At 54.1% G+C, this 21723-nt stretch overlaps 1 protein-coding gene across 1 annotated transcript in view; it reads left to right on the top strand.

Annotated features, from left to right (window-relative positions):
* Ppfia4 (PTPRF interacting protein alpha 4) overlaps nucleotides 1-21723 on the top strand; it is a 38561-nt gene continuing 16838 nt past the window's right edge. The window contains exons 1-21 of the mRNA XM_048357342.1: nucleotides 1-617; nucleotides 4019-4120; nucleotides 4481-4645; nucleotides 4938-5012; nucleotides 5132-5221; nucleotides 5765-5956; nucleotides 6252-6398; nucleotides 6666-6800; nucleotides 9000-9083; nucleotides 9363-9494; nucleotides 9784-9846; nucleotides 10459-10550; nucleotides 12462-12579; nucleotides 14297-14505; nucleotides 16041-16281; nucleotides 16691-16726; nucleotides 16926-17059; nucleotides 17310-17476; nucleotides 19810-19903; nucleotides 20703-20784; nucleotides 21321-21521. Of these exons, the coding sequence (XP_048213299.1) occupies nucleotides 384-617; nucleotides 4019-4120; nucleotides 4481-4645; nucleotides 4938-5012; nucleotides 5132-5221; nucleotides 5765-5956; nucleotides 6252-6398; nucleotides 6666-6800; nucleotides 9000-9083; nucleotides 9363-9494; nucleotides 9784-9846; nucleotides 10459-10550; nucleotides 12462-12579; nucleotides 14297-14505; nucleotides 16041-16281; nucleotides 16691-16726; nucleotides 16926-17059; nucleotides 17310-17476; nucleotides 19810-19903; nucleotides 20703-20784; nucleotides 21321-21521 (2793 nt within the window). The 5' untranslated portion in view covers nucleotides 1-383. The remainder of the gene's footprint in view (nucleotides 618-4018; nucleotides 4121-4480; nucleotides 4646-4937; nucleotides 5013-5131; nucleotides 5222-5764; nucleotides 5957-6251; nucleotides 6399-6665; nucleotides 6801-8999; nucleotides 9084-9362; nucleotides 9495-9783; nucleotides 9847-10458; nucleotides 10551-12461; nucleotides 12580-14296; nucleotides 14506-16040; nucleotides 16282-16690; nucleotides 16727-16925; nucleotides 17060-17309; nucleotides 17477-19809; nucleotides 19904-20702; nucleotides 20785-21320; nucleotides 21522-21723) is intronic.

The raw sequence follows: 21723 nt of genomic DNA, 5'->3' as shown, positions 1-21723 counted from the left end.
CATGGGTGTTGCTAGACGCAGCTGGGACTCTGCCAGGCTCCAGTGCTCAGTCTAAGACAAAGGCCGCCCCTCAGCCCTGCTCTTCCTGCCTGTCATGGCCACATTCGGATGCTGCCTGCTTGTCTGGGGACACAGGGCACGAAGCCCCAGCCCTAAGAGGTTAAGCCAGGCCTTCTGGCTCCATTCCACGGGGGCACTGCAGGCCCCAGGCTCCTTTCAGAGCCAGAGCAACTGATGCCATGGCAGAAACCCCTGCCCACCTGTCTCCTTGCCTGGCACTGCCCACTCCGAGACCTGTGCCCTTCTGGGTCCTCCCGCGGGGGCCAACCCTGTGAGTCCCTCCCCATCCCTCTGACGCTGAGAAGGTCCTGTCCACCCCTACCATGTGTGAGGTGATGCCCACAATCAACGAGGGGGACCCTTTGGGGCCCCCCCATGGCGCCGATGCGGATGCCAACTTTGAGCAGCTGATGGTGAACATGCTGGATGAGCGGGAGAAGTTGCTGGAATCCCTTCGAGAGAGTCAGGAAACCTTGGCAGCCACGCAGAGCCGGCTCCAGGATGCCCTGCACGAGCGGGATCAGCTCCAGCGCCACCTTAACTCTGCCCTCCCCCAGGTAAGGCTCAGGCTCTGCTCCTCCCTCAGCCCCTCTCTCTTCCCTGGGCCCCCGTGATTCCAGCACAGTTGGACCACAGCCTTTGGCATCTTTTCACACATCAGACACGGAACACACAGAATTTGCTTGCCATTTTCCTAGATAGATCCTTTTCCTGCCACTTCAAAGCTCTTCTCCCTGGAATGGACTCATATGGAGAAATAAATGAATGGAATTTGCTGCGGGAAGATAAGGCAGCCATACTTGCCAGCCGCGTTGAGCCCATACTACCAGTAGGTGGCACCCTAGGCTGGAAGGAAGCCTCTTGCTCTGCTTGCTTCTCACGGGAGCTCTATTCTGGGAAGTGGCAGGTGGGGAAATCACAGAAAGTGGAGGTGGGAGAAGCCTTAAGATCACCTAGGCCAGCTTCCTACTGCACAGATAAAGACATCCAAGAGACAAAATGTAGACGATGACATGCAGAGCCTGTCGAGAAGCCAGGTATCCCGACAGCCGCGTGTTCCTCAGAGGTACAGCCCACCAGTCCATGCAGTCACCCTCCGTTGTGTCTTCCCGTGGACTGACCCAGCGAATCCCCATAGCCGTGAGGTCGGTACGTCATCACTGCCACTGCTAGGCTGAGATGGAAACTTGGGGAGATTGATCCGTTACTCATGACCCGCCTCCGGGGCACGCAGAGGTGATGTGCTCCCTTCCCTCGCCACGTTGGCCCTGGAGCTCAGTGTTGCTTACTGCTCACCACTGGGTCGGTCGGTAGATATTCCAGGCAAAATGAGAACTCTGAGGATAGAAGGGGAGCAGGAACTTACCTCAGTGACCCTTCTGCTCATGAACTCTGCCTGGTAACCAGGCCTGAGGGTGGGGTTGGCAACTGTCTGTCTGTGGGCATAGTTCTCAGGGATGGAATAAACGTCCTGCGTTCTCCACTTCCTCTTAAGGTGGAGATGGGTGTTGAAACCACATTTGGGATGTGTGATGTAGCCCACCCTGAGCCTGAGGGGGTGCTTTTGGGACCGGGGAGGCAGCCCTGAGGAGTCACGTAGCTCAAGCCTCAGCTCTAGCTCTTTCCCCGGGTTCAGGGAGATGAACCAGGGCTGGGCTAGGGTGAATTTTCTTTCCAGAACTCAGATGTGATGTGGGAAGAATCATGTACTGCTTTATCAATAAGAATGTGGAGCCCAGGGCTGGGAATGTGGCCAAGTGGTAGAGTGCTTGCCTAGCATGCACGAAGCCCTGGCTTCAAGTCCTAAGCACCACATAAACAGAAGTGGCTCTGTGGCTCAAGTGGTAGAGCACTAACTTTGAGCAGAAGAAGTGCAGGGACAGTGCCCAGGCCCTGTGTTCAAGCCCTAGAACTGGCAAAGAAAAAATGGAGCCTGGTTGAGAGGTGGGGTAGGCAGGTGGGCTACTCCTTCTTCACTATGTCTGAGACACTGAACAAGCCCTGGAGTGAATGAGATGGTGCTGGCCCCAAGGGACTCAGACTAGGGAGAAGGCACAGGATTAGGAGAGAATGTAGAGGACGTTAAGGAGTCCCAGAAGGGTGGTTAGGTATGGCATCGGTGATAAAAATAGCTTCCTCTGGTGGTTTCGCACTTGGTGTTTTCTGCACATCAGGCTCATTTAATGACTGTAGCAATTCCCAGAGAGAAGATGCTTACCTCTGTCTTCCAGATCAGAGAATGGAGTTGATTGAGAAAGGTTAAGGAATTTGTCCAAGGTCACATGGCTAATAGGTATAGCTGGGATTTGATTCCAGGACTTGTGGCTTGCTCTGAATGGTTTTTTGGGGGAGGGAGAGAGGCTCGTTACCCCACGGAGGATTCTGGAAAGGTCCTGGGAAGGCTGTTATCTGACTTCAGCCTGTGGTAGGGCTTGGGCTCGGTGGGAGGTGAGGGGAAGAGCCCGCGGGGTGAAGGTGTGGTATTCGGAACTCTTGCTGGTGTTTGGAAACTTGCAAGAGACACACAGGTGGCCTAGGACTTGGGGTGAATGGAAAGGAGCCATGAGAAAAGTTTGAAAACCAGGATGAGAAGTTTGTATATAACTTTGTGGACGTGTTTTGGGGCCTTTCTCTGGTAGCAGTCCATCGGATGAGTAAGGGAGGAAGAGGAGAGGCTGCCCAAGACCAAGTAGCCTCTCAACTTGAGACAGGGGGTGCAGAGAGCATTGTGGCCCTTTAGTGGCGGTGTCATGGTGTAGGGTGGGGACAGGCCATCGAGTCCTGTCTCTGCCTATGTGTATGTGCCTGTATGTGTGCATGCGGGTGTGTGTGTAAATATGACCGTGTGTGTGCAATATATGTAAGCGGAGGGATGAGGCAGCACCAAGCCCAGGCCTCAGCTTCCGGTGTGTGACGTGGTTGATCTTGACTGCCCTGACCACAGTCTCAATGGAAAGGAACAGTCAAGGGAAAGGACCAGAGGTCTTCATACGGTAACTTCTTTGATCTCCTGTCCCTTCTCAAAGCTCATCCAGTCTCTTTTGCCTGGGCTGGAGTTCTAAGAGGGGACAGCTTTGGGACTTCTTCCTTTGGTTCTGGAGTTTTGGTGTGCCAAGGGGACTGCAGTGTAGGGCAGGACGGCAACCTCTTCCCAATCACCTGAAAACCTTTCTGATACCCTGTGTCTTGTCACTAGAGGCTATGATGGGCCTGGAACTGTGGGGTCAGGCTCTGCACCCTGGATGTCTGAATGGAAGATGATGAGCAGGAAGGGTCTTTGATGAGGTGAAACTGTGCCCACCAAGAAGGGATACTGAGTCACTTGTGCTCCGTGAGGCTGGGGCAAGTGTCTGGGCCTCCGGCCCTGGGCTGTAGCCGTGGTGCATGGGGCTCCCGGGTGCCCAGGGCTGAAGCCGTGTGCCAGCTGACGGGTCAGTGCTGCGTGTGACCTCGCTTCCCGTCGTTCTTCTGTCTGCTTGCCTCACTGGCCACCTGCAGTCGGCTGTGCCCTGGGGAGGGTCACTAGATAGAAGTGTCACAATGTGCTCCCCCCCACTCCCCCAGTCTATCAGCTTTGTGTGGCTCTTACTCCACCAAACCAGCCCTGGCAATCCCCTCCACGAGTTTCTGAAGATGCCCTGGATGGCTAGAGAAATGGAAAGACTGAGTGGGAGGGAGGGTGGGATCTGCTCACATTGGTGGCCAAGGGAGGAAGGAGCTGCTGAGCAGGCTCTTAACTTTCTCACTCTTGTGTGGGGCTCTGTTCCCTCGGAATCCAACACACACTTGAGCCTCAGACCTGGGCCCTGCTGGGGAGGCTCACACTAGCTGCAGGAGAAGGGGCTGGGCTCCTCGGGGCGAGGCGGAAGTGAGGGATGGGAGACAGGAGTCCACCGTGGACTTGGGTGTGCAGGACATGACTTGAATTCTCAAGTACTGAGGTCTTGGGGGTTTTCAGGAATTTGCCACCTTAACCCGGGAGCTGAGCATGTGTCGGGAACAGCTTCTAGAGCGGGAGGAAGAGATATCAGAGCTGAAAGCAGAACGGAATAACACGAGGGTAAGTTTGCATGCGTGCATGCGTGCGTGCATGTGTACATTTTGACCAACAGGCAAGACCAGGGGCAGCCGGAGCCCCTGACCATCCTGACCTCGTCCTACCTTGCATCGTTCTGTCACATGATTTAGCCAATAGTGCTGGGATTTGCGCTAGCTTTTGGGTTGTGGAAGGGTTGGGGGTAGCTGAGTTGGAGGTGAGTGTTGAATTGGGGAGCAACTCTACCAACATGGAAGAATCCCAACCTTTTAGCAGTGGTTTGGTTGTATTTGTACCTATCCGGTGATCCTGTGGGTCCTGCTTGTATCCTCCTGGGACCCAGGCTCACGACCCTCCCTCTTGCCCTCCCCTGCTTCCTGCCAGTTGCTTCTGGAACATCTGGAGTGCCTGGTGTCTCGCCACGAGCGGTCACTGCGGATGACTGTGGTGAAGCGCCAGGCCCAGTCGCCTTCGGGGGTCTCTAGCGAGGTGGAGGTGCTAAAGGCCCTCAAGTCGCTGTTTGAGCACCACAAAGCCCTGGATGAGAAGGTACCAGCCGCCCCCCCCCCGGCTCCCCATTGCAGCCAGGCTTCCTGAGCTTCCTGTCCTCCCCAGACCTCCACACCTTGTGATGAGGGAGAACTCTACAAGCTGTGGACCTGGCTGTGTTCTGCCACTGGCCTCATTTCAAGTTCTGTTAGCTTCTCTCCTGGGACTTGCCTCTTGGCAGGCCGCCGTTTACTTTCCCTCATACCTGATAGAAGTAGATCAAGCCTGGGCTCCTCTAGTCTGAGGTCAATGGAGCTACTTTTCTTCCTCCGTCTCCCCTTTCCTTGGGCAGGTGCGAGAGCGGCTCCGGGCGGCACTGGAAAGAGTTACCACCTTGGAGGAGCAGCTGGCTGGAGCTCACCAGCAGGTAAGCCGGCAGCCTGCCCTCAGTCTGCACGTAGCGCTTCTGAGGTCCTGCCGACAGCACCTAACAGTATGTATAGGAAGTTCTCTCTGATTCATTGCCCTGGATGCTGTGCCCTACAGGTGTCTGCCCTGCAGCAGGGGGCAGGGGTTCGGGATGGAGTGGCACAAGAGGAGGGGACTGTGGAGTTGGGACCAAAACGCCTGTGGAAGGTGGGTAAGGGGGATGCTATTTAGGAGGGGCCTGTATTCTTCAAGACAGGAATGGAGGTGGGAGCAAACTGACTTGAGTTCCACAGAGAAATGACTTGAATTAAATTTGGGGCTTTCTGCAGAATTCCCAACCCTCTTTCCTTCTTCTTTCCACGCCATCTGCAAACAACAACCGCAAAGCCTACAGACATTTGTTTCTGTGCTAGGCGTGCTTTTCTACTTGAATTGTTAGGGCCACCTACCTTGTGGCAACATCAGGCCAGATTCTTCCTCTCTCTGAGTCTTCATTCCCTTCCTGGGTTATCAGAGACTGAGATAGCAGGTAAAACCAGAAACAGTAGTTTTTCAAGGGGTACACAGCAGAGCAAGGATGCTTGGCAGCTGTCAGCAGTGTTTTCCTGGCTGTACTCGAAGCTGCGCTCTGATATGGGGGCAGAGCTGGAACCTGTGGGCTTGTGGTTCCCTTCTCCTCTCCCCTGGGGCCGGACAGGGTATGGGATCCCCTGGGTGCCGTGACTGACTGATGGTTTGCTTTCCCTGGAGGATGACATGGGCCGGGTGGAGGAGCTGCAGGAGCTCCTGGAGAAGCAAAATTTTGAGTTGAGCCAGGCTCGGGAGAGACTGGTCACCCTGACGGCAGCTGTGGCCGAACTTGAGGAGGACCTGGGCACAGCCCGTCGAGACCTCATCAAGTCGGAGGAGATGAGCAACAAGCATCAGCGGGACCTCCGGGAGGTGAGGGAGGGGCAGGCCTGCTGTCAGTCCCCTCCTCTTGCTGGGTATGAGTGTTGGCACGCGGTGGGTGTGGACAGAGGTCCAGGTACCAGCTGGAGTGTACAAGCTTAGACACTTACAGATCCAGGATGGGCAGGGGTGATGGGAGGTGGGTCAGGCAAGAATCTGGCAGAAGAGTGTAGACCATGGCTCTTTCTGGGTTCTAACCAGCCAGATGTAAGTGGGAAGGTACAGACAGGAGGAGGGCAGGGAAAGGCTAGTGGCCTTTCCTTTCATCCCTTCTGCTCCCTCCCAGGCTCTAGCCCAGAAGGAAGACATGGAGGAGCGAATTACCACGCTGGAGAAGCGCTACCTGGCTGCTCAGCGTGAGGCCACGTCCATCCATGACCTTAATGACAAGTTGGAGAATGAACTGGCCAACAAGGAGTCCCTGCACCGCCAGGTGACTGCTCCTGGTGGGGTGGGGGGTGGGGTTGCCGCACTTGACATGAGGGCTCCTCAGATCACACTGGTCCAGATAGAAGCCCAGAGGCGGGGGTGGGGGGGGTGGGGGTCGGGGAGGAGGAAGGGAATCGAATCTTGCAGGTCCCTTGGGAAAGGCAAATTCAGGCATCTTGGGGTCAAGAACCAAGATTGTCCCTGCTGAGATGGCATGTGGCTAGGGTCCCAGTACACCCACTTGAATCTTTTCCCCACCCGACCTTGTTAGTGTGAAGAGAAGGCCCGGCATCTACAGGAGCTGCTGGAGGTGGCAGAGCAGAAGCTGCAGCAGACGATGCGCAAGGCAGAGACTCTGCCAGAGGTGGAGGCTGAGCTGGCCCAGAGGATTGCAGCTCTCACCAAGGCAAGTGTGTCAGGGGCCTGGGATCTGCCTCTGTCCCCTGCGTGCTGAGCTCTTATGGAGCCGGGCAGGGAGTGGAGCGTTGGGAGGCACCTCAGGCTAGGAACCAGAGAACCGCTTTGCACTGCCTGATGCTAGACACTACCTTGTATCTGTCCGTTGGAAGAGTAATCTGCCCTCATCACCCACAGTCCTGTAAAAAGGAGTCCTGTAAAAGTCATTTTAGAGATGCACCTGCACTGATTGGCAGTGTATTCATTATCATCTACACTATTATGGTTGGAGCTTTTCCTGTGGGGTTGGAATGGAAAGATTAGGGTTTTCATCTCAGGAAAGAGGAAACCCAAGGGGAGATAGGATCAAAGTGTGCATGGCTCTGAAAGCGTGCAGAGAGAATTTAGGCCAAGCGCATCTTGAAGCATCCTAGATATAGGGAGTGCCCCTGGCTGCTTGAAGACTGCAGTTTTAGGATGAATATAAAAGGGAATATCATCTTACCTGATGGAGAGGTAACTTTAGAGAAGAATCTTTCTTAAAAGGTGTACAGACTGAAACAGGCAGCTTCTGGAGGAGCTAGGTAAATAAGTGCATGATGTAGAGAAGCAATACATTAGTCAGGTGACTTTAGGAGTCTTTCCTGGTAGTCAGAGGCCCTTTTGGAGGGCCTCATGGGGGCTCACCATCGCTGTGCCCAAACCTGAGGAGAGAAGGAAGCCAGGGTTTCATTAGCACCTGGTGCCTGAGCCTCTGCAGGATAGAGCCTGGCCAGGTGCTCGTGGGGTAGGACCCACACTCGGCCCTGCCTCCGTCTGCTTCTACCACGATCCTGTTCTGCGGCCTGGGAAAGTCCTCCACTGCCCGGTGGGGCCTTTAGGGTCCAAATTGCTTTGATGGTGAAGTTGGTGCTGGTCTCGTCTGTCTCTGAGCCCCTGAGAATGAAGGGCTGAGTTTAAAGCACAGCAGAGACTGTTATGTGTGGGAAGCTGAGCCAGCTTTTGCTCAAGAAGGGATGGGCTGAAGCGATTAATATGTTAAGTGAGTCACAGCAGAAGGGTTCTGGGGAAGGGTTTCCTGGTGTGTGGTGTTCTATAGTATCTTGTCAGCAGAAACAATAGGGCCTCCATCTCCAGAGGTACAAGAAGAGGAAGGGAGATGGCCATGCTATCTGAGCTGGAATGTTCACTGTTCTAAGTGTTTGCCGTGGACTACTTCATTTAGCGAGGGACCAGTGGCCATTGGTGGTGTTATTATTCACATGTTACAGTTGATGTTAAGGTTTGTAGAGGTTCAGTGGTTTGTCAGAGTCACCGCGGTGCTGAGAAGAAATCTGGATCGGAACCCAGGCTCTCAGTATCAAGTCCATGTGTCTATGGAGATGCACCACCGTGCTTGAGAGCTCTTTCTTTCAAGAAGTTTTCTTTTTTTCCTTTCTGGAAACATGGAGAAAGGATTCATAGTCTTGAGTTGTCAGCTCTGTTTTTTTTTTTTTTTTAATTTTAAATTTTGGTGTCAGTCCTAGGGTTTGAACTCAGGGCCGGGGTGCAGTCCCTGAGCTTTTGTGCTCAAGACTAGCATTCTACCACTTGAGCCACAGTTCCACTCCTGGCTTTTATGGTGCTCAATCAGAGTTAAGAGTCTCATGAACTTCCCTGCCTAGGCTGGCTTTGAACTGAGATCCGCAGATCCCAGTCTCTTGAATATCTAGGATTACAGGCTCGAGCCACGGGTGCCTTGCTGCTCTGGGATGGATATATATATATATATATATATACACACACACACACACATATATATGTATATGTATATTGGCCAGTCCTGGGCCTTGAACTCAGGGCCTGAGCACTGTCCCTGGCTTCTTTTGGCTCAAGGCTAGCACTCTACCACTTGAGCCACAGCGCCACTTCTGGCCGTTTTCTGTATATGTGGTGCTGAGGAATCGAACCCAGGGCTTCTTGTGTACAAGGTGAGCACTCTGCCACTAGCCCTGCTCTGGGATATTTTAAGTGTCACCCTGAGCAGGAAGAAAGCCAGGGACCTGGCAGGGGTCAGGGGCACAGTGGTGATGGTAGTTCTGCTCCAAAGATGATAAATAGCCTAGGGCTAGGTTTCTGAGGCCCAGATCCCCCCAAACCACTGTGGGATATGGGGGCCTAAGCAGGAGGGACAGAGATCTCAGGTGCACTGACCCATCCCTGCCCCTAGGCTGAGGAGCGGCACGGCAACATTGAGGAGCACCTGCGGCAGCTGGAAGGGCAGCTAGAGGAGAAGAACCAGGAGCTGGCAAGGGTGAGGGCACCGTGGTAGCTCTCAAGCCACCTCCCTGTTCCCAGGGCAGGCTCACAGGATGGGCTGTGGAGGGTCACAGAGGAGAAGGGGCGCAGAGAGGGGCACAGAGGAAGGGCCCGTCCATGGAGAGAGCCATACAGGGCCAGAAGGAGGCCGGTCGGCGGGGGAGGAGGCGGTGGAGAGAGCCTGAGAGCAGAGGCGAAGGGGGCAGGACTGCTGCGGGGATGGGCAGCTCCTGGAGAGGGCAGCGCCAGGCCCTGAAGGCTGGTGGCTGTGCAGGTGCGCCAGCGGGAGAAGATGAATGAAGACCACAACAAGAGGCTGTCAGACACAGTGGACCGGTTGCTTAGCGAGTCCAACGAGCGCCTGCAGCTCCACCTCAAGGAGCGCATGGCCGCCCTGGAGGAGAAGGTGAGGAGGACCTGGAGGGTGGGGGGGTGGTGGTGGTGGGGAACACACGGGTGGGCGGAGCCTGTCCAAAGGCCAGGGGTTGGACATGAGAGGGGGCCCTGTGAGGAGGGGGACGGGCTCTCAGTGAGGGAGAGGGACGTGGCCAGGATTACAGTGAGTGGGGCTGGACAGTGGCTGGGCCCGGTGAGGTGGGCTGAGACCACAGGCCTGGAAGGTCTGTTCTACCTGGGAGAGGAGGGCACAGGCCTAAGCCAGAGCCAGGGCCTGGCTCACGGCTGCTCTCCCCCAGAACACGCTGATCCAGGAGTTGGAGAGCTCCCAGCGCCAGATTGAGGAGCAGCACCATCACAAGGTACCCAGCTGCTGGCCAGCCCCGTCCAGCCTGGGAGGGCCCGGGTGTCCCAGGAAAGGACACACCTGGTTGTCATGCAGCTGCTCTGACACCTAGCTCTGTGTCAGCTTCGCTTAGTCCACGCACATGGTTATTTCATGACAGCCCAGTGCAGCACATACATGATGTGTATTACTACCCAGAGGCGAGGAATAGAGGCATAAACACAGGGCACAGAGTGGGCAGCAGACTCAGGGCCTGGTGGCTGGATCTGTGAGAGGATTTGGTGGCAGGGGAGGATGGACCACTGTCTCCGCCTTAGCAGCGTGTGGCCGTGCACCGGCCCCTCTGCTGCCCAGCCTCGTTTGCCATGCTTTTGTCTGGTAGTGAGGGTCAGCCCATCTCTTCCAGTAGAGTCATTCCCCCAGACTCTGACCTGCTCACTTTCCAGGCATACCTCTGCTCTTTGTGGTCATCAATGGCCCTGGCCCGGGGCCCTGATGTGCACTCTTCTCAAAGTGCACTCTTCCGCCTCTCTCCGACTCCATCGTCCTCTCTGTCCCTCTCTGATGTCCACTCTCTCCTCTCTGCCTCTCCCCGGCCCCTACCCCATCCTGGGTCTGCCTGGCACAGGGCCGCCTGTCTGAAGAGATTGAGAAGCTGCGCCAAGAGGTGGACCAGCTGAAGGGTCGAGGGGGGCCGTTTGTGGATGGCATCCACTCCAGGTACTGGAGCACGCGAGGCCGGGGTTGCCAGGATGGGGTCCTGGATGGGCTTTGAGGAAAGAGACTTCCCCTCGCCCAAAGACCACCCAGGATCTCAGCGCCGTCCTCCTGTTCAGGGGCGGGATACGGGAGCTTCAGGAACTTGATCAGCCATGGAACTCAAGTGGGTAGTCAGCAAGTGTGTTTTGTTCCCTGCCCCACAAGGTCAGGGAGGTGCCACTCGCTCTAGTTCCCTCCGGGGTTTGAGAGGTGAGGACCACCCACATTCAAGTAGGTGAAGGGGAAAGTAGATGATGTTGGAAAGGCAAGCAGGGAGGTGGAAACGAGTCAGTCAAAACGTCCCATGGTCAGAAGAGACTCATGATGATGAGTCACGTGGCCATGGCATCCCATTATCAGACATGGTGAGTGGAGCTGCCACCCCCATTTTATTTTATTTATTTATTTATTTATTTTTTGGCCAGTCCTGGGCCTTGGACTCAGGGCCTGAGCACTGTCCCTGGCTTCTTTTTGCTCAAGACTAGCACTCTGCCACTTGAGCCACAGCGCCACTTCTGGCCATTTTCTGTATATGTGGTGCTGGGGAAGTGAACTCAGGGCCTCATGTGTAGGAGGCAAGCACTCTTGCCACTAGGCCATATCCCCAGCCCATGCTGCCCCCATTTTAGAGAACCTCTAGATTTCCCTCCCCATGTTATGAAGCAGTTGGCATTGTGTACAGACCTTAAGGTTGCCCTCCATTCTCAGTCCAGAGTCGAGGAGACGGAAGCAGATGATGCCACTCAAGGTTCCATGGCTTCTGGCTGTTCTCTCTCAAAACTAAAGACTTTCAGAGGGAACCCTCGTGGTTCCCTTTGCTCAGTGTTCTTCCCGTGTCAGGTTTAGGAATGTTTCTCTGAATGTGTGAGAGACGGTGCTAGAATGAGGGAACGATGCTGGAGTTTGAGACATCTGGGCACTGGACACTCAAGTTCTAACCTTCAAGTTCATCAGAGATCATTGTATATAGGGGTCCACAGGAACAAGGAACAGAGGCATACAATGTTGGTTGAGATTCTTCCCTCTTGTCCTCTCTGTAGGTTGATTAGAAGGGATAGGCCCCCCAATAAGATTTGGTCTGTCCAGAGTTCCCCAAGCCATTACTACTGCTTGCCATCTCTTGTTAAAGATTCTTGGCTATGACTGCAGTCACTAGACCCATCAGGAATTGGTGTGAGCTGTAGGGAAGAGATCCTAGGCAGGATCTAGGCCTCCCTGCAGGTGCCTGGTGTAGTCTCCCTGTCCTGGGTTCCTTTGAGGCGTCTGGGCTGAGAAGGCAGAGGAAAGAAGTGTCGCAGGCACTGTGACCCTAAGGTCTCAATGTTTGGATAGATGCTTGAGGGGGGGCAGCCAACGTGGTTTCTCTGGCCTGTCTGTGGCCCTGTGTTAGAGCCTCCTGAAGTTTCCCGGGACTAGGGAGAAGATATACCCAAGTTGAATTTTAGCCAGGGAATCAGTCTGGAGTATAACAATCCCCAGCAACTTGCTGGGAAGACCAGGAAACAAACACCCTTCATGGATCTTCCCTGAAGAGAAGAGTTTAAAAGCCCTTCAAAGATCAGCCCAACTGGCCTCTCCCAGTACCTGGAGCCCTTCTCCATTGCACTTGTAGAAGACGATCAGAGAACCTCAACTTAAAAAAAAAAAGAATTATCATAGGACCAGATCCTTCTTATACTAAATGGGATGCTGCTTCCTAGAGCTTTCTGCTGGTCGCTCTGACCAGGTTTTCATGGCAGTCCTTCACATGTTCATGATAGCTCCCAGTCCTGTTAAGGCTCCTCTCCTCCAAGTGGAAGATCCCTGACTGATTTGACCCAGTGGTGGGAGCTGGGGCGCTCAGTCCTCAGGTTCTGTCTTTGCTCCCTGAAGGTCTCACGTGGGCAGTGCGGCAGACCTGCAGTTCTCCCTGAGCGCAACCACCCACGCACCCCACGCACCCCCAGGCCTGCACCGACTCTACTCCGCACTGAGGGACGAGTCTTCCAAGGTGAGGGTAGACGTGTGTGTGTGTGTGTGTGTGTGTGTGTGTGTGTGTGCGCCTCCCTCAGGAGTTTGGGGTCAGTTTGGCCGCATGCCTGGCTCCAGTGGCACAGACGGCTGGCGTGTGGTGCAAATCCTCCCCCTGTCCTCCCCCTCCATGTCAACAACAGCTGTAGCCTTGGGGTTGGGGCTATTGTCAGCTGCGGCAGCTGCGACCCCCACTTGCCTCGCCTCCTAGTGGGTGAGAGGTGGGGGCTGGAAGGTGGCCAGCTGGCCCCTGAGGCCACACTAAAGTGTGGGCGCGTGTGCTTGGGTGTGCGGGCGTGTGTTTCTGGTGGCCGTGGAGGGGGCTGAGGGGTAAGATGGGATTGGCTGGCTTCCTGGAACAAAAGTGTGATTTATAGGGGAGACGAGGGAGGGATGACACGTTAACTGGCCCTGGGGATGATGGCACCTGGGGGTTTCTGAGGAGCAGCTGTGGCTTCTTGCTGAGTTGGCTATGGAGATTAAGGGATAAGAAACAAGATGAGGGCTGACTTCCATCTTTTGGGGAAGTCAGATTCCTGCTTGGCCCCCTAATGGTTAGTCTTGTTGCGTCTTGAGTCTAGGTATTCGGGGACACTTTTAAGATTTAGATGGAGAAAGAGAGAACTTTTAGTTGGATGGGGGAAGATGCATCTGTCTTTAGGCTTTAGTCTGAGGCCACGTGTGGTGGTACATGCCTGTCATCTCAGCACTCATGAGTCTGAGGTAGGAAGATCTGTCAGTCCTGGCAAAGTTAGTGAGACCTTATCTCAAAAACAAAATTCAAAGGGAGTGGCTAGAGTCCTGGCTCAATGGTAGAGCCCTTGTCTACCATGTGTGAGGTCTTGAATTTAATCCCTAATAAGAAAAAGACATCTGAAGGTACTCCTTTTTCTCCCTCCCCTTGGTCCTTCACTCCTTTTTGTTTATAAGAACACGACAACAGGGTCAAGGGAGCTTAGAGCATCCAGAAGAAATCCCTAAGGAGAAGCTTGCGAGCTTGCATGTTAGAGCCCATCTCTGTCCCTGACCCCCTCTGTTCCTTCCCTGCTCTTCTGCTTTCCTGGCCTGGGCACATGCTGTTCCTTTTATGAACCTTTGACTACTGAAGAGGTTGTAGGATGATTTCTGAAAAACTGCCATCTCTCAGGATAACCAGAACATCTTGGATGTACTGAAACTCTAAAAGCACATAAGATAGACTGGCTTGTTGGGTCTTGTCTTGGTCTCTGGCTAGTTACCTTCCCGGAGTTTCTTAGACTAGAAACCACTAGCCTTTAAATAGTACCTGCTTTGTGTTGGGTACTATATATGCCTTGTTTAAGTCTTACAGCTACCTAAGAGGCAGATACTATTACTGTCCCCTTTGTACAGATAAAATGAGGGACAGAGAGGTAAAGCAACTTTCCCATGACTGCCCAGCTACTATTCAGTGTAGACAAGAATCGAAACCCAATCTGGAATCTGTTCGTAATCAGTCTGCTAGCTCTTCCTTTGGGGTATAGAAGAATCTCTTCGAATGCACTATACTACCAGATCATCTGGGGATTTTGATAAAATGCAGATTCGGAATCCATAGGTCTGGCAATGTCAGTGGGATTCTGCATTTCTAACACGGTCTCAGAAAAGCAGCCAGCATCTTGCTCCTCAGCCATCCAGGGGTCTTACTACTGTTCCTTTACCTTGTTTTTTTTGCTCAGGACTGGGAGCCATCACCACTGCCTGGGATGCTGGCCCCCACAGCCACCTCTGCCTTTGACAGCGACCCCGAGATCTCTGATGTGGATGAGGAGGAACGAGGGGGGTTGGTGGGTGCTGTGGACATTGCCTCCCCTGGCGGCCATTCGGATGCCCAAACCCTGGCCATGATGCTGCAGGAGCAACTGGACGCCATCAACGAGGAGATCAGGTTGGGATCGGGTGGGGGGCTCGGGAGCCTTGGAGGGTGGGGCCTGTGTGTGTCACACGTATTGGCTTGTCTCTTACAGCCTTAGAGTGCCGGTCTAGGAGTCCACTGGGAAGGTTCAGTATCGACCCATGAGGGGCAGGGCCAGTTGATTCTCAGGTTCCACCTCCCCTGTCTCCACTGGGAAGTAGCCTAGGGTGGGAAGGTGGAGCAGTATTCCCGGTACTCAGCCACTGAGTGTCGCTCCCACCATGAACTAGCTCGAGGATGTTACTGCCAGTATTAACCCAGTCTGTGAGGCAGGCAATGTGGTCTCTGTTTTATAGACAAGGGAACAGAAAACGAGAGAGGCTAAGAGACTTACCCAGAGCTACACAGTAAGTGGGAGACCCAGGATTCAAACTCAGCCCATTGTGCCATCTTCCATCTCTAAGGAGGCATCACACAGAAACCAGTTGGTAGCAGGGAAAGTTGCCAAACCCTGCACTTTTGCCTGCTTTTTCAGTGAGTTTGTTGTTAGTCAAAAGATCAAGGGGAGATCTGAACCAGAGAATCTAGCTAATGTCCATAGGAACAACATGTGTGTGCATATGCACGCACACACGCATGCACGGAGAAAGACACGGAGTAATATACAGCTCACCTCTTACTTTGCAAAGTAAAACATGAAAGATAAATACCATTTATCATCATAACCATTCTGCAAAAGGCGTGCGTGTGTGTGTGTGTATGTGTGTGTGTGTGTGTGTGTGCCTGTCCTAGAGCTTGAACTCAGAGCCTGGGTGCTATCCCTGAGCTTTTGTGCTCAAGGCTGGCTGCCACTTGAACCACAGCTTCACTTCTTGCTCCCCCTCCCCCCATACTTCTGGGTTTTCAGCAGTTAGTTGGAGATCAGAGTCTCACAGGCTTTCTTGGCCTATATCAGGATCCTCAGATCTCAACCTCCAGAGTAACTAGGATTATAGGAGCAAGCCACCAGCACCCAACTCAAGAAAGGCCATTTTTAAAACCCTCAGAGCTGTCTTGGAGAATCTCTCTCTCTCTCTCTCTCTCTCTCTCTCTGTGCATGCACATGTGCATATACACACTCCTCACTGAGTGCCCCCTGGGCACACCCATTATTTTTCTTACTTGTTCGCGGGTCAAAGGAAACCTCCCTGGGTCAGGCTTGGTTACAAGACCTATTTGGGAGCTACTGACTGACCACTGCAGACCTGGCGTATGGGAAATGAAATATGGCGCTGAGCAGAGCACCCAGCTCCCGGCTGCCCTGTAGGTAGTGAGGGGTGGGTTAGGAGTGTTCACTAGGAGGCCAGCACGTGTCTCACTGACCAAATGCCTCCTTCCCCAGCTGCTACCTGGGAGGCAGGCCAGCTGAGGAGAGAGAGATGTTTCTAAGCCACAAGCCTTGAGCATCCCAACCAGAAACATCACCTGGCCAGGCCCGTGGTTCTGGGGTGGCGAGCGGAAAATGCCCGGTGCTGCCGCCCGCGAGTCCATGCTGCACTATGCCAGGCCTGGTTTTGCCCACCTTACAGGATGATCCAGGAAGAGAAGGAGTCCACGGAGCTGCGCGCAGAGGAAATCGAGACACGCGTGACCAGCGGCAGCATGGAGGCGCTAAACCTGACCCAGCTGCGCAAGCGTGGTTCCATTCCCACCTCCCTGACGGCCCTGTCCCTGGCCAGTGCATCCCCACCACTCAGCGGCCGCTCCACACCAAAGCTCACTTCCCGCAGCGCCGCCCAGGACCTGGATCGCATGGGGGTCATGACCCTGGTGAGAGTCTTTGTGCAGCTGATAAGCAGCCCTTGGCTGGGCCTGGCATGATCCCACGAGGTGCACAGACCTTACATTACGCGGCTAGCGTGCCCTGCAGGGCGGGGGAGGGCTTCGATAGCATCTCCCTTCACCCTCCCTTGGATGAGCACCCAAGGCTTCAAAAGCTCACCCCCTGCCCACACCCCTCCTGCCGTCACCTCACTTCTCACACCTCTCCCCACTGCTCACACTTCTCTTGCCTTCTTGCCTTACTTTTCCAGGCAAGTTCTGATATTCTTTTCTCTCCCAGGCCAGTGTAAGTCCTGGCTTCCAACTCTCTCCTCTTGTCCCCCCCGGGCTCCTCTTGGGGTAGGCATGAGGGCAGCCAGGGGTGAGCCCCAGCTCACCCTGTTTTTCTCTTTTCCAGCCCAGTGACTTAAGAAAGCATAGGAGGAAGCTGCTGGTGAGTGCTGCCTGAGGACCCAGGTACTAGCGGGGTACCTCCTCCCAGGCCCTTCCCTTTCCACTCCCCGCCCTACCCCCCCCAGTCTCCCCAGGGCCCTTGGGCCAGCATTTCTCCGCTCCTCTGCCTCGTCCTTCCAGGCTGGGTAGGCAGGCCCACGGTGCCCGCGCCATCCCCTGACGGCCCACTGTCTGTTCAGTCGCCAGTGTCTCGGGAAGAGAACCGAGAGGATAAAGCCACCATAAAATGTGAGACTTCTCCTCCTTCCTCACCCAGGACGCTGCGGCTAGAGAAGCTTGGCCACCCAGCCCTGAGCCAGGAAGAAGGCAAGAGGTATGGAATGGGCCCCGCCTCTCTCATCTCTGTCCCAGGCCTTCTCCTCCTTCCCTGGTGCTTGCCTGTTGTGCTCCTTGTTGGAACACCGTCTGGAATGGGTGTTCCCATGTCCTCCCTGATCCTACCCCCCTCGCCCCAGCCCGCTGCTCACAGTTGAGTTCTGCCTGAGCTCTACCGTCTATCGCTCTTGCTATAATTTAAGTATGTTTTTTCTTGTTCCACCGGCTCCTGCCTGTCTATCCTGTAGTGCCTTGGAGGATCAAGGCAGCAACCCCAGCAGCAGCAACAGCAGCCAGGACTCCTTGCACAAAGGCGCCAAGCGCAAGGGCATCAAGTCATCCATTGGCCGCCTGTTTGGGAAGAAGGAGAAAGGGAGGCTGATCCAGCTGAGTCGGGATGGAGCCACAGGCCATGGTCTCTGCCCCCATTGCAGCAGAGGGCTGGGTGGGCAGTGGGAAGTCAAACAAGAGAGTAGACTCACAGGTGGCTCTAAGGCGCCATTGGCAGAAGTGCAGGCAGGCAAACAAGCAGGCAGATGTCAGCTTCACACGGACGGCAGTTTTGTTAGTGCTATGTTGGGATGGAATAGGTGGCCCTGTAGGTGGTAGCTTCTGTGCCTAGGAGCATAAGACAGTAGCCAATGGCTGTTTACTCAGGATTTGTGTAGCTGGAAGACGTGAGGGACTTTCCACTCTCAAGGCTCCTCCCACCTCAGAAACCCCTCCCACTCTGGAAGCTCCTCCCATTCACAGAACTCCCACTCTGAAGGCTTTCTGATGTTCTGCACAGGACCTGCAGGAGAAACTTCTGTTTTCTTCAGAGGAGTCAGATCTTGGTTAGAACTTAGCTCTGGTTCAGCTGGCTTAGAGGACTACGAATATGGAAACATCTAATTATGGCTTTGTTGACATGCACTGAAGGAAGTGCTTAGGCATGGGCCAGCACTTATCACTGCTATGGCCATATAAAGGTCAGGTTATGTTTGGCATGTGGAAGGAACACAATAAATGTTCACCTTCCTCATCCCTTCCTTGTTTCCTTTCTTCTTCTTCTTCCTTCTCTCCCTCCTTTTCTTGCCTTCATCTATCTAGTCATCTGGCCATTTATCTATCTATCTATCTATCTATCTATCTATCTATCTATCTATTTATTTATTTATTTATTGCCAGTCCTGGGCCTTGGACTCAGGGCCTGAGCACTGTCCCCGGCTTCTTTTTACTCAAGGCTAGCACTCTACCTCTTGAGCCACAGCGCCACCTCTGGCCATTTTCTATATATGTGGTGCTGGGGAATCGAACCCAGGGCTTCATGTATATGAGGCGAACACTTTACCACTAGGCCATATTCCCAGCCCCATCTGGCCATTTATTGAATAACTCCTATTCCTCAGAGTATGAGGGGTTGGAGCAATACTTTGTTCAAGGAGCTCAGTGTCTTGTGAAAAGAGAGAGAAAAAAAGAGATGGTTCCCACACAGTACAATGGTGGAGAGAGGCCCAGATGCCTCAGGAGCTTGGAATCAGTTGTGGAGTGGTAGGGGTTGGTGGGAAGGGCTCCTCCTTAGGCTGCTATCTAAGCCAGAACTTGATGGCAGACAGGAAATAGCTATGTCAAGAGGAGGTCTGTGTGTACAGGGAAGGAGTTTAATCTGGAAAGAGAAAGATGATGTGGGTGAGAGGGCTTTGTTGCCAGCATGTCTGCTCTGAATGGAGGAGGAAGAGGATGGGAGAACACAGAGGGATGGACAGCTGGTCAGGGCTGTGTCCTCAGCTGGTGGAAGAGGGTTAGAAGTCCCCTGAGGAGAGGCAGTGGGAAGACTGGTGAATCATACAGAGGAGGAACTGAATCAGCTAGAAGAAATGAACCTTTGAACCAAGTGCATAATTTGCCCTTCTGCACCTTAATAAGGTGTGAATCATAACACTACTAGTGGAGGGAGGAGGGAGGGGGGAGGCCAATGTCTCTGCTCAGGCATTGGGAGTCTGTGCCTAGGAACAAGCAGAGCGTCTTCCTTCCCAGCCTCAGGGGTAAGGTGGGCTCTGGAAGCAGCCTCAGATGGGGAAATGGGAAGGTCTGGTGAGAGGCAGAGGTATTTTGTGAAAAACTTTATGGTCTCCTGTTCCCCACACTTGGTCAGCATCTAAACCCAAGACAGTGTCTGGGATGGGCTTCTGGATGCTTGTGCCTGCTGCCCCTGTGCGCTGTGGGAAGTGGCCAGGATTTCAGCAAACTCTTAAGATGCTGCCTTTTGCCACAGGTTCTAATTTAAGAGTCTCAGCATTTCAGGAGATCCTCAATAGAAGATAGAGCAGGGCATGTTCCTCTATGAAATCTGGACCAGGAAGCAGAGAAAGAGGCCAGGAGGTACATCTTGTGCCAACTTCTCCACCAACCCAGCTAGCACAATCCTCTCCGAGCTTTGTAGGCCACACTTATCTGTGCTCTCAGTTTGCTTTGTACCTTGACTAGGAGAAGGGACAGGTCTTGTCTCTGGTTCTAGGGAAGGACAGCGTGGGTCCATCTGGCTAGAAAACACCCTGAGGGTTGAAGTTCTTGTGGATACCATCTAGGCTAGGGAGGAGCCACCCAGTGCCACACCAGGACTGCCTGGATGCAGGAAGAGGCTCCAGGAACAACACGGGGTCCTCTCAGACCAGCTTGGGTCTTCCTTCTTCCACTCTGCATCCCAGGCCTAGGCCCAGGGCGGAAAAGCAGCGGTCTGCTGACATGCCTATCCTTTTCTTCCAGTTCTGTTGACAGACTCCGAGCTTAGTCTTCAGGAACCCCTGGTCCCTGCCAAGCTGGGGACCCAGGCAGAAAAGGACCGACGGCTAAAGAAGAAGTAAGAGCCCCAAGCCAAGTGCTGCCAGGGGACCTAGGCCCCACCTGCCTTCCTTCCCTTGAGCTGTCATGGGCTGAGCTCAGGGAACCAGAGCTCAGAAAGTCTCTTCCCCAGACAAGTTGTCCTCCTGGTCCTCGTAGGCACATCAAAACTGTCCTGAGTTGCAAGGAAGTTGTTTTTTTTTTTTTTTTTTTTGTCGTATTAGGGTTTGAACTCAGTGATTTGTGCTTACTAGGCAAGTGCTTTGGCCTAGAGCCACACACATGGCTTTTTGCTGCTTTTGAGATAGGGTGTAGCTTTTTACTGGTGTGATCCTTCTGTTTATGCACCCTGCTCTAGCCTGGATGACAGGCATGTACCACCACACCCAGCCCTTTCTATTAAGATAGGGTCTTGTGTACTTTTTGCCCGTGCTAACTTTGATCTGCCTCCCAGGGAGTTAGAGCATGACCCCCCAGTGCCCAGCTGCAGGGAGGTTCTTAGGATGATCCTAGGGAGAGGAAAGCAAGGGGACGGCGGCATAGTAACTTGGGACTCCTGGGTTCCAGGGCCAATTGAAATGTCGGAATCAGTATTTGTCAGGTCGTGTGCAAACAGTATGAAAGCCCTGGGCCTTCTGGGAAGCTGTCCTGCCCCCCCCCCCGCCCCAACCTGGTGTCATATTCTGTCAAGCATAGAGAAGAGTCCAAGGATGGGGAGCAGGGGCCATGGAGGACCCAACCTAGCCCAGTTCACTGGTCTGTAGGAGCTGCCTGGGAGAGAGGTGGAAGGACTAATGAGTCTGTTTTCCTCTTACAAGACACCAGCTGCTTGAAGATGCCCGCAGGAAAGGCATGCCCTTTGCCCAGTGGGATGGCCCCACCGTGGTCTCCTGGCTGGAGGTGAGCCTGGGCGAGGGAGTCTGCTAGGGGGTCCTGAGGGAAGACCGTGTGGGGTGGGACACCCTGGTCGGCGGGAGGTGTTTTCTACCACTTGGTCATCATGTTTCTCCCTGCCAATTGCACGTATGGCGGCCCAAGCATTTGCCCTCCCCCAACGCACAAGCAGCGCTTAACTTTGGAGGAGAAGTGCTGCTCCTTCCTGATGTCTCATGGGAACTAAGTGTAGATGAGAGGACCCATCCCTGTGTTCTGCAGGCAAGGAGACTTCCCATAGGCTGCCCTCAAGTGCCAATCACCCATCTGATGCCCAGAAAATTCCTTTCCCTTCTCAAGCCTGATTTAAATCTGTAAAATGGGAGAGAGGAGGATTTGATGACAGTCCTCTCCATAGTGCTAAGCTTCTGCGCTTTGCATTCACTGAGACCACAGACGAGGCCTAGCTTTTGCTCCTCGCTTGGTATGGCCACAGTTCTTGGCAGTGGGGACCGGGCCGTGGCACAGGGGCTGAATGATCTCCCTCTGCCCCATGTCTGCAGCTCTGGGTCGGAATGCCTGCTTGGTATGTGGCAGCCTGCCGGGCCAATGTCAAGAGTGGTGCCATCATGTCTGCCCTGTCGGACACAGAGATCCAGCGGGAGATCGGCATCAGCAATGCTCTGCACCGGCTCAAGCTACGGCTGGCCATCCAGGAGATGGTGTCACTGACCAGCCCCTCTGCCCCGCCCACCTCCAGGACTGTGAGTGCCCTCCCTTACCTTGGACCCACAAAATCTTGCCATAGGGAATGTGGTAGATTGAGCTCTGCCCTTAAACTTCCCATCCCCATAAGGTTTTCCTTGCTCGATGTCAGGGATGGCTATACCTTTAAGACCTGGGACTGCGTGGCTATTATCCACTCCTACCTTCCCCCTCCCCCCCATCCCCCACCCACCCCCTCCC

The sequence above is a fragment of the Perognathus longimembris genome, chromosome 11, assembly GCF_023159225.1.
Source record: "Perognathus longimembris pacificus isolate PPM17 chromosome 11, ASM2315922v1, whole genome shotgun sequence".
NCBI classification, from domain to species: domain Eukaryota; kingdom Metazoa; phylum Chordata; class Mammalia; order Rodentia; family Heteromyidae; genus Perognathus; species Perognathus longimembris.
Note: the sequence above shows the minus strand (reverse complement) of the source record. Positions and strands in the feature narration are given on the sequence as shown.